Here is an 11,928-nt window from a genome sequence, read left to right as displayed (position 1 = left end):
ATTCAATGAGCAACACAAGATACAAAGAAAGGGATAAAAACCTTGAAAGATGCTGCGATAGAGAGATTGCGTATTAAACGCATTAAAGGGAGCCGTGTAATTAATGCTTCATTAAGCGCAGCGTTTTCAGGATGAGAATTGCCTCGCTTATCTTTTTTGCCCTGCAGTGTTTTTCTTCTCGGCTTACCCAATCAGAATCTGGGTCAGCGCCAATGCTGTGACCTCTGACCCCTCTAAACCCCCCCCCCCCCCCCCCCCCCACCCCCCCCGGTCTTCTGCAACCGCTCAGAGCCCAGAAATCTTGTTTTTAGAATAGCCTTCTGCTGGTTGAATATGTGTGGGTTAATTCTCTGCATCTCTGCATTCAAACTGTTCACAAGACGTCTCTCTCCCAGCTCTTCCATTACACCTTAAACACCACCAAGCCTTTTTTATCTGCAAAAATAAATACAAATAAAATGTACTATAAAAATAGGACAAAGAGGCTAGTCTGACCTTTCACAGTCACAGGATCTTCAGTGGCTCGTAGGTCAGAGGCGCATGAGAACATAGCTAACATTTTGTTTTTCCTCAATCTGGCAATTTGAGCTTCTTTTCATTTGATGTTTTTCATGGATTTTGTGTTGATACATATGCCTTTAAGGGCATTTTCTCATGTTATATTCTCTCCCATTCTTTCTCACAATCATTTTGTTTCTTCTGTTCTTAAAAAAATAAAGACATTATAGCACGGCCAGCAAAAATGGCTACGAAAGCAGACACAAAACTAGACAACAACATGCTATCCAGGCTTGGCTTTGTTTTTTGTCTGTTTCTTTTGTTGAAGTCTTGCGTTGGTTTACTTGTTGTTTTTCTGTTTTTCGCTCTTTTGAATGTTTATTATTTCATTCCTTTGTTAGTCCTTTAGCTTGGTTCCTGATCCAGATGAGGAGGAGAAGGAGAAGGCAGGTTGGTGCACGTGTAGGGGTGCGATATGAGAGGAGAGAGGTACTCCAGTAAGCAGCATGTAGAGGAATGTATGGCTCTCCCAGACCGCGGCGCTCAGCCCAGCGAGCGGGGCCGGCTCCCTTTGTTGTTCTCCTGGGCCTTCGGGTCTCGGCAGGCGCAGTCTTCTCGGATGTCACAGGACATAGGAAATGGAATCACCTGCAAGAGAGACACGCAGATGAGACAGATCAGACGGGAGACAGTCATTTTTCCAAAGCTGACCAGGACAGACACTTGCAGGTAAACAGTTCTGGGACAGGACGGCCTTCTTTCTGCAATCACCTGAAAGAGACGCATGCAGGGAGGTGTGTCTCTGCATTAGCCATGAGTATGTCTTATTTAAGTTGTGTAAATGTATGCATCAGTGCTTTTTGCTGTTTTAGCTTTTTGGCACCCAAGTGAAATAAAGGGCAGGAAGGCAGAAACTATATAAAGTGAAGCTTTGACTTGATTCTATACAACCTCACTGTCCCTTCCTGCTTGAAAACAACTGTCTCCTAAAAACTGATTATACTGCAGCTCTGTTTCACGGTCTGGTCAGACAGAAACAATCAAACATTCATCCCCAGATTCTGATTCAGACATGGGTCAACAGAGAAGCTGCTGAAGTTCCACAGTTTCTGTTGAATTTGCCCTCACACGACACCTTGCATAAACATGCACGCCCCTCCCCCAGCAGAGACCCCAGCACCCTGTCTCATGTTTACACTCAAACTTTGGCTGTTAATAACAGCGCTTTAATTGAAAAGCACACATGGAGGCTATTTCTCTCTGTCTCGCTGTTGCCACACGTGCACACAGGGGTTCTCCCAAACAGCGGATTTCTGGTTGTCAGCGGGGCAGCACAACGCAGTTCCAGGTCGAAACGGAGCGGAAAAACATGGTACAAGGAGGCCCTTGTTCCTCACAGCCATGTGTGCAGCGCAGAGAGGGAGGGATGCCCTCACTCTGCCCTATGAAACACGCAAGCTTCCCCAACCTTCATAGGGGCTTTTCCCAAACTTAAAACAATCCCCCTCTTCTTACCCACAATCCTCCTCCAACCCCTCAAGCCTCCTGCCCCCTTCACAAACTTGTCTGGGTGTGTGTCTGTGTGTGTGTGTGTGTGAATGTGTAAATTATTCCTTTTTTATTCCTGTTGTTTTTCCCTTGCCAGAAACAACACGATGGACTGTTTACAAGGAGCAAGAGATGACTGCAGGCTCTATATGTCCCAGTGAGGCCACCTTACTGCCTCCGAGTGAGCTGTGCGGACCGAGCTGTGATTACTTTGATGTGCAGGAAATAGAGAGGGGATCCACCGAAAAACCAAAGAACTGAAAACCAGCTGCTAAAAAGACTATATACACATAATGCATGAGGCAAACCAGAACTGTGAGTAATAAAAAAAATAGTTTTTTTTTTTTTTTTTTTTTTTTTTTTTTTTTTTTTTTTTTTTAGAAATTATTTAATGAGAATCTGGGAGGTCATGGGCTAAATGAGTTCTGAAGAAAATGAAAGAGACTGAGAACCCCCTGCCCTTAAACAGAGACAACGGACAAACACTTGCTCCATTTAGAACTGTGCCATCTCTCTCAGCAGTATACAGTCTGCTGTAAAGAGAGAAGGTGACTCTCTCTCTCCACTGTTTTCCATAACATTATGTGTCCTTTTGCAACTGACCCCCTCCAATTTCTGTCTGTCTCCTCTCAGCTTGACACAGGAGGGGAGGAGGGCAGTGAATTTGACGCAATATTCATTTGGCCTTTGACCCCAGAGTGGCTTTGCTAGCCGTCACATGTGCTCCTGATTGAGCCACTCTGAAGGTGGTCAGGATGGTGGTGGGGGGTGGTGAGGTCAGGCAGGCCTGTGTGCAAGGGGGTCTGTGTGGGAAACACCATGCACATGTCATTACACTGAGGGGATATGCCACCACCAGAGCAGCCCAGGTCCAGCAACATTTACCAGATGCGCTGCACAGCCTCCATGTCAACTCATGTGCTGCTCTTCTGTTTAATGGTAATAACATCATAATACTGTGTGGCACCACACTCCACCCCATATTCCTGATCCCACACAACCGAATCCCACTGCTGATCACCAGTACTGAAACCTGGGAGTGGGGTTTCAGAGCGAGTGATATTCGATTTATTGACCATCATCAGCTCCGCGTGATTCAGACTGAGAATTCTATTTTGCTGGCTTGTTATGCACATTCTTGAGCCGTGGTCTAAAACGGAACATCCATAGCTATTACAGATACGCAAACAGCACCAGAACCTCTTCTTACCAACTGAAACCTACTCTACAAGGAGGCACTCTGGAAGGAAGGAACAACTGGGGCCGAATATGTGGTCATAATACTGAATATGCATGCTTTGAGAGTCCAACCTATGCTACATAACAGACGAGTGGTGGCATTTTCAGTAACCCTTGTAGTAAACAAAGGTCTGAAGCCCTTAGACAGGCCTCCTCTCCCTAAGGCTAAGTTGCACTGTGCGAGGCTGTGGCAAGCTCTGCTCAGCATTCTAATTTTGTACTAAGGTGACAACAAATTTAACAGCCTTTCCCTTCAGATGAGTTCCTTATTTGAATAAGTTTGTTTAGGTGAAATTTCTAAGCTGGCGCCCCTATAATTCATAACTGGCAAATTATTTTCATAGAAGGAATACTACATTCACCCCATTATCTGGTGCCCCGTGTGAAAATAACGACATCTTCTACGCTACACATTTATAGCATAATTACTCTTTGTGAACACACATACTAATCACCTCTTTATTATACCACTTTCATAGAAAAATATTTACATACTAAAACTTTGGTTGTCTAGTGTTGGAACACAGCTCTAGAAGCACATACACTAGAATAAACAGCATGACAACATCGCTGATGTGAAAGAAAATTTTTTAAAATACAGGAGAAATTGACAGTACTGATGGTAAAGATGAAATCACATGTGCATAGCTTGGATTTGGTCCACATTTTTACACAGTGGCATTATTCACTCAGGTAGACAGGGAGAAATCACTGAAACGAGGGCATGTCTGACACAGGTTATGATGAGTCTGTGTAGTAGTCTGAGGCTACAATAACATCATGATGTCATGCAAAAGTCAGTAGGTCGTGACCCCAGCAGCAGACAAAGACGGGCATTGAGAGGAGTGTGTGTGTGTGTGTGTGTGTGTGTGTGTGTGTGTGTGTGTGTGTGTCCACGCCTGCGCATACTGACTCACTGAGCGTGTGTGTGTGTGTGTGTGTGTCCACGCCTGCGCATACTGACTCACTGAGCATGTGTGGGCGTCTGTCACTGATCCTTTGGGTGGAGTCTGGAACAGTGAAGGTAAATACAATGACAGTCACATAGCAGTCTCCATAAACAGTCGGTTGTCTGAGGTCCCCCTGTGCAAGGCCTTGTGGGATGGTGGAGGACTCATTTCATTGCCAGACAGCTGAGGGAAGCTCAGAGTAGTGACCCTTTTCAATGGCAGAGCACGGAGAGCAGTCACTGGCTGTCACTGTGCCACTGTGTGACACAGACTGGGGAACCAGATGGGAAAACATGCCGGACGTCAAAGCAGACTGCTGCACCCACGCTGCCAGCTCACTGGAAAACAAACACAGGAGCTCAAAATAACGTGCTTCCCTACACCTTCCACTTCCAAGAAATTACTCCTCCTATGGGGAAGCTGGAACCCTGCAGACAGCAGCCAACAGCTTTCAGCCATTAGAGAGGATCCCACCATGACCCGACGTTCTGTCCGCCTCCCCGGGACAAATAATACACCACCAGTCATCCAAAACTTCAAAACACTCAAATCCTGATAAGAAATGAAAACAAACGCAAGCGAGGGGAGAAAAGCCTCAGCTTCCTCTTCTTAATGACTGCGCTGGCACACAAAGCAGAGAGGGGGAAAAGTGGTCGTGCCGCTTTGGCGTGCTCCGGCGCTGCTGGCTTCAAAGGGCTCCTGATGGTATCTGCAGAGTGCCGGCAGCACTTTGTTTTCGTGTGCTGTGCAGGAACACCCTGGTATGGGGCCCAGTCCAATACTACCGCTGAGTCACGCAGCACACATCCCTGCACACACAGCGCTGCGTCCAATAGGAGAACAGCACAAATCAAGTATCAACGGTCCAATAGGAGGAGTGCATACATTTCACCGGTCCAAATGCAAGAAAGTACACGTCACCAGTCAAATTGGAAGGGAGTATATGTCACTGGTCCAACGGGTAGTTCTGTTTGTATACAGGGTCTGGCAGGTGCAAAATCAGTAGAAGGACCACACACAAATGAGATGAATCGATGTGGAATACAGTAATATTATTAGAAGTTCAGCATTTGTAATAATGTACATTTAAAGATACAGTTAGTCACATGACCCACCTATTCGCACAGCTCAGCCGTGATTGGCCTCTGGGCTGACCATGTGATCACTGTGTGGTAACACAGGCTCTAAAGGACAGAGCAGACAGTGTGCCTTCACCGGAGCAACCAGCCTGACCAAACTCCTGCTACACCAAGACATACTGTTACCCATAAGGCTAGCAAGGGATTTAAAGTCATGATTTTGGAACTGCTGTGCTTGTATATTGTAAAAGACAGGCCTCTTCTAGCTGCTGTTCTGTCGTTTGCGTCTCCCTCCAGAGAGAGAACAATGTGAGGCCGAAACGTGGACGAGCTCTGGATGTTGTGCAGGAAGGATGAGATTTAGCTTCCCTGAGACGGACTGCCAGCAGTGCCGTGTGTACTTTTACCCTGCGCCGAGCCTACAGAGACTCAGGGGGAGACAAAATAAATTTTCCCTTCTTCTGGGTCCTGCGAAATGTCCAGTCAAAATGTATTTCATAATCTCACAATGTGCTGGGCAGAGTGTTTCCCAGCGGGAATCAGAAAACAGAAAACCCAGAGTCAACAGAGGGAAAAGTGGAAAATCATTTCCCAACCCCAGGAAAGAGCGGCTGAGACCAAATCCTGGAAAACAGTGGTGTAGAAACAATGCTTGTGAAGGCATATGTCTACTACAGGCTTTTCAGCACAGAAATGCTGGCCTGGCCCTCCTTCTGATGTCTGGGGCAGCAAGGAGGCACATTGCTAGGCCATGACTCCCAACATGCCGCCCATCAGTCCAAGAGTGACGCAATCCCCTGTAAGACAGCAGCAGAGGCTTTGTGGGCCAGGCCTCCACACTGTGGCTGTGCTCTGCACAGCTATCCTTCCATTCCTTCCTCACTCACTTTCTTTTTTCATTTCAGGAAACCGCCAGTCCATCAAGATCTCCAACTGTCTGGTCTGTTTTCAAAGTGTGCTCCCACTTATACCTTCATTTTGACTGATACAGTGATCAATGTCCTGGGTTTGCATTCTGTGGCATATGCCAACATCCAACCGTAGTCTGAGGCAAACAAAAATCCAGGAGGCATCTGTGATTAAAAAGGTAGTTTCCACTTGGATTTAGAGAACTACGCTCTGCACCACCAGTTATCCTCTTGAAATGTATGTGTAAACTATTTTAACTGACACTATTTTGCTTTTTTTTTACTGGAGTGAAAGGGTCCTCTTGTTTGTAAACATGGGTTTAGCTCAGAAACTGCACATTTTCAAAAATCTTTGCTATATGGATATGTAAATCCAACCATCTTTGTCAATTACGACAAAGTACAAACAATGAAATGGCATCAAAGCACAAAAAATGAGATGTATTGAAAGATTAGCAAGCACCTATGTTAGTTACTTCAAAGTAGAGAAGATGCCTGATGCTCTTGAACAAAAAGAGGTGAAAATTCACAGCTTGGTTTTATATTCAGGCCCTAAAGGCAACCACAGACAGCGATTGATATGAACATAACCTTCGTGGAACATTCTTTACCAGCAGAAATCAGAAATCTAATTTTGTGACATTAGTAAGAAATGTCTGGCTCACTGATGCTGGGAGTTATATGATACTGAAAGTCTTCATTCCACTTGTTTTCTATCTGTACTCAGCTCTATTCTGTATCTGCATCCCTCTGTCACAGCAGGCTCCATCCCTGGACTGGAAGGCCTTGATTGGCTGTCTCTTGTGGCTGTTAAATCACAGCACTGAGAGGGGGGGGGCATGTACAGAGAGGTGTGTAGTATATTTGGGTTAAACAGAAACATGTCACAGACAGCAGCCTCCCCCTGAAGGCCTTGCCTCCATCCCATCAGCATGAATGCTTATTTAAACGATTTCACACAAACACCCTGATAATGAAGTTGCTCATGTTACCCAACAAGACGTGTGTCCGGGAGTTCCCTGCCGCTGCTGCTGCTGCTGAAAGCGCAGCTGCCAAAATCACATCTCACACTCTCACTCAACAAGGGCCAGTCCTGAAGGAGGCAACGGGTGGGCCAGAACCCCACACACGCACACACACAGACACAGACGCACACGCACACGCACACGCACACACGCACATGCATACACAATCGCTGCTAGTACTACAATACCGCTACTGCTGCTACAACAACATAACTGCTACTGCTACACACACACAGACACACACACAGCACAGCTGCTCTGCCACCAGACAGTGCCGGCACAGCGTCTGAGTGAGGGAGGATGTTCAATTTGTTTTATTATTTGCTTGGGTAATCCTGTGGCGTGAAGAAGCTAATGGCCCCCCAGTTTATAAGTTCCTATATGATTTACAACAGCATTTAAATTTTTACAGTCCAGTCGAAATGCCGTTACAAGATGTTTCACAACATGTTGTGTATTCCACAGGGGAAGGTCCTTGGGGCATGCCAGAGAAAAGCCTCAGAAGTCTTCTGGAGTGGAGCCCCCTCTCCCACTGAGTGCTGCGCTAATTCACAGGGTTTCCTCGCGGCTGGCCGACCGTGGGGCGGGATGTCCGTTAGCGGCTCAGCGACTCTCCAGCACAGGATCCTCCAGCTCAGCACCACTTTCAAAACAGCACAGCAATCTGGCAACCTCCTCACCTTCAACCCTTAGTGTGAGGAAATTCTGCTTCTGCTCCATAAACAACATTCCAAGTAACTGTGCGAAGGCTGCGAGCCGCTGCCTTGAGCAGAGGTCATTACTCATGAGTCTGGCCTGTTCTTCCTCCTCTCTGCAGGGGGGAACTGCATGATGATGTCATGCGGAAGTGATGCAGATGTGACAATGTGTGCCAACCCAGCAGCGGACGCCACAAGAGCACAGACTGAAAAGCCACTTCTCCATGTGTCTGCCCCAGCTGTGTGTGAGCGCGCGCGTGTGTGTGTGCGCGCGCATGTGTGTGTGTGTGTGCACGTGTGTGTGTGTGAGTGTGTGTGCGCGCGTATGTGTGAGGAAAAGAGCAAGGTTTGCTGGCTCCACGCTTGTGCCTTCATTATTCCTCTAAGAGAGACAACCTCTTTACTGTTTGTATGGAATGGTGTTGAACGCCATGCAAAACAGGTGAAATATTTATATTCATTGTGAATATATCAATAAAGACAACACTCACTCTGGTAATGGTATTCATGTGGATTTGTCTAAGTCTGGGGCAGATATGACTGTACTACCATATTTATGGTTATCCAAAAGGTTTGGGGCAAGTTGCTGTGGAAATATCTCTGGCCCAGGTATTACTGCAAGGCAGTGGAAACGGCTCATGAATGAGGGTGATTTCCCCCCACACCATTTTTCACACCTACAGCACAACACACATTCTCAAAGAGCTGCTCAAATTTGCACACGCTACCAACACAAACAGCAACCAACACAGGGCGCATGACTCACTGCTGAGCATCTGTGACTCTACATGAACTCTGAGAGAGAAGCAGGCTCTGTGCTCACTGTGTTTGCCTCAGGCCCAGATTAAACCTAAGTGTTGACTCATCCATTTTAGACAAATGACCAGGCCAGCGCTGGTTTACTGTGGCTCAGAGGACCGTGTTGTGTGACCAGTGCAAAGACAACAATCAGATGTGCAGGTCTGTAGCAGACTAACCAAATGGGGGAAATATGGAGTGAACTGTGGCATCTGCGCTATGGGATGGAGTGCTCTGACACTGGCCATTCGAGTGAGGTGAGTCATCCCAGCATATAATTACATTATAAGAGTATTCCATGATGGCCTTTTCAGGAAAAATATCTTTTTATGGTGCACAATCAATCTTAATTTTTTAAATACGTCTGGTCAGTAAGAGTCACAAATGAAGCAAAATGCAGCGAAGTGTGACCTTCCAGGAATAGCAAGCACAGCAGCCACTGCAAACAGCGCTGGGAGCAATGAGGGGTGGAAAGGGGGGGGGGGGGGGGAACGCTGGCGGAGGGGGGGGGGAGCGGCGGCGGAGTGGGGGGGGGAACGGTGGCGGGGTGGGGGAGGGGGAACGCTGGCGGAGTGGGGGGGGGGGAGCGGCGGCGAGGTGGGGGGGGGGGAGTGCCGGCGGGGTGGGGGGGGGGACGCTGGCGAGGTGGGGGGGCAGAGCGGCGGCGGGGTGGGGGGCGGAGTGCCGGCGAGGTGGGGGAGCAGAGCGGAGGCGAGGTGGTGGGGGGGGATGCTGGCATGCTGCGTCCCAGTCGCAGCAGCTCACAGGACACTTCTACAAACAGCACCGTCGATAATAAAATCCCATCTCCGTTACTAAATAAACGTCAATTTTCCAAACCAAACAACTCAAAACGTCAAAGTTTCTCCTCTCCACCAGAAAAAAAATCTAACTGGATGAGCTCCCAGTTATGTAGAAAACAACTGTAATAAATATCCAAACACAGGAAAGCCCTTTGCTTTGCCCTCTTCCAAACAGCGCGCGCCTGACAGGTAGCCTCTCTCTGCCCTTAATCCTGCAGCATGAGGCCGCCATGTGTGTGTGTGTGTGTGTGTGTGTGTTTGTGGAAGTGCATACCTGCAACATGATGCTTTCTGTGGCCACAAAATGGTTTCGCAATCTTGCCCTGATCAAAGTGCTCCTCAGTGGGTTTGACAGTATCATAAAATTGTTAATTTTCATAACATATTACAGCTCTTAGCTTAACTGCCTTTCTCCAGCATAGTGGACGCTAAACTCTGCAAGTATAAGAGCTTTCATTCTTCATTGTTTCCCCTCTGGCTGTCCTTTAGGCTTTACAGTTCAAGATAAAGGGACAGTAATCTGGTAAATATATGCAGACACTGGAACGTTACGCTGTAGTTAGGTGGGGATTTTGACACCGTAAGGCACGCTGTTCTCACAGGTGTGGGCGTGTACCTGGGCAGAGCGCACTCACCTTTTTAGTCTTGACGGTGGAGTGACAGCAGTCGCCGCCGTCGTACTTGCAGAAAGCTCGGTTGTTGATGGCATCACAGTAATTATCCCCCATGAAGGGCTAGGCACAGAGAGGGAGAGAGAAACTTCATAAATACTATGCAGTAAAATATACAACATCAAAATGTATAAGAGGCATTTTGAAATTACCCATAACACACTACCACCGTATTACTATGACTAACACCTATTATTAGTAATAGCACTAATATCACTCCTAGCACTAACAATAATATGAATCATCATCACAGTCATTATTATTATAATTGGTGGTAACAGTAGTAGCTGTAGTTGTTTTGCTACTATCAGATGTCCAGTAAAATGTGCTTTCCTCACTCTCTGTGTAGCTGACTGTGCAAAGCTCTTATCTCAGTCCAGATCTGGATCTAAATCAAACCATTTAAAGTGTGTGCAGCTGCACATAACCCACCTCCCCCCAATACACACACACCACCCCCGAGCCCCCCCCAATACACACACATACACACACCTCACATATCCCTGTGTGCACACCACATACACTGTGAACACACCCATATGCGCACCCACTGACACACAGGCACTCACAGACATGCCCCCACCCACATTTATTCAGATACACTACGTACAAGCAAATATATAGCTCATGCCTGTTGCAATTATGTTGCCCTGGAAAAACTGAGTTGGTTTTCTAGTCTGGTGGATAGAAGAGGCCTCTTTTAATGGGGAAACTGAAGGCCTATTAAATTTATATGTGTCTCCCATGGGAGTTACTACACATTTCCATCTTGACAAACACGCAAAAGGTTGCCTGGCACACCTGCAAGCTCCTAGCAGCTACGGCCATTCCTCAAGCCCAGCCCCAACAGCTTATTATCTACCTCCAGAATCTGGGTCGGGACAATGCGGCCTCCAAATTCTGAATTTGTGAGTTAATAACAAAGGGAACAGCTATTTTTTCTGTTCACAGAGTAAAAATATGGCTTTCCTTTTTTCTCACACACAATCCATGTCCACGTTTGACTTTCCACACATTTCAGTCAAAGGCACAAAATGTACAAATTTCATACATTAATGCAGAATTTTGATATAATAACAAAGGTGATTTAAAAAAGTGGTGTGAAATGCTGTGTTTCTTCATAAATTGCATATTTCTCAGTGGGACAGTATAAAAGAGAGGTGTAAAAGAGATATTCACTGAGGAGAGACTGCAGACCCATAAACCCTCAGTGAGAAATCTTTACAGATCCACACAGGAATGTTTTTTAGCATATGAGAATGTGACCCTTTCATCTGATTTCCAGTAACTCCCCAAACCTCTCTATCTCTCTCTCTGTCTCTGTTTTTTTGTTCCTACCAGAATTGAAATGGAAGTTACAATTTTTAATTTAATTAAGAGATTGTTCAGCACACTGTAAAGAAAATCCTAAACCTGTGATTTACTGTACCATCTTGTTATTAATTTACTTTTCTTATTTTCCCCACCTGGCACCATTCATTCCTCTGAACTGTCCAGTTGGCCTGTTGTAGAATAACAACTCTATTTGGGCAGTTATTAGGCCCTTGCATTCAGATTGAAGACTATAGTAGAAAATTCGATCAAGTGTAGTATGCTCTGTAGCAGACCAAAAGGTGAGCAGTAGAATAACACTTGCACAGCCCTGCCTCTCATTTCTGGTCTCTATGAAAAGGAAGGGAAAGCTTAGTCCACAAAATGTCTCAACCAAGCC

General features: G+C 46.4%; 1 protein-coding gene across 1 annotated transcript in view; it reads right to left on the bottom strand.

The window, feature by feature from the left end:
* Positions 1–672: 672 nt before the first annotated feature.
* Positions 673–11,928, bottom strand: part of pappab (pregnancy-associated plasma protein A, pappalysin 1b) — a 126,525-nt gene continuing 115,269 nt past the window's right edge. Inside the window, exons 21-22 of the mRNA XM_036527279.1 lie at positions 10,182–10,280; positions 673–1,146 (exon numbers count right to left, since the gene is read on the bottom strand). Coding sequence (XP_036383172.1) covers positions 1,042–1,146; positions 10,182–10,280 — 204 coding nt within the window. The 3' untranslated portion in view covers positions 673–1,041. The remainder of the gene's footprint in view (positions 1,147–10,181; positions 10,281–11,928) is intronic.

Source organism: Megalops cyprinoides, chromosome 4 (genome assembly GCF_013368585.1).
Source record: "Megalops cyprinoides isolate fMegCyp1 chromosome 4, fMegCyp1.pri, whole genome shotgun sequence".
NCBI lineage: Eukaryota > Metazoa > Chordata > Actinopteri > Elopiformes > Megalopidae > Megalops > Megalops cyprinoides.
The sequence above is the reverse complement of the archived record's forward strand: the minus strand, read 5'-3'. Positions and strand labels throughout refer to the sequence as shown.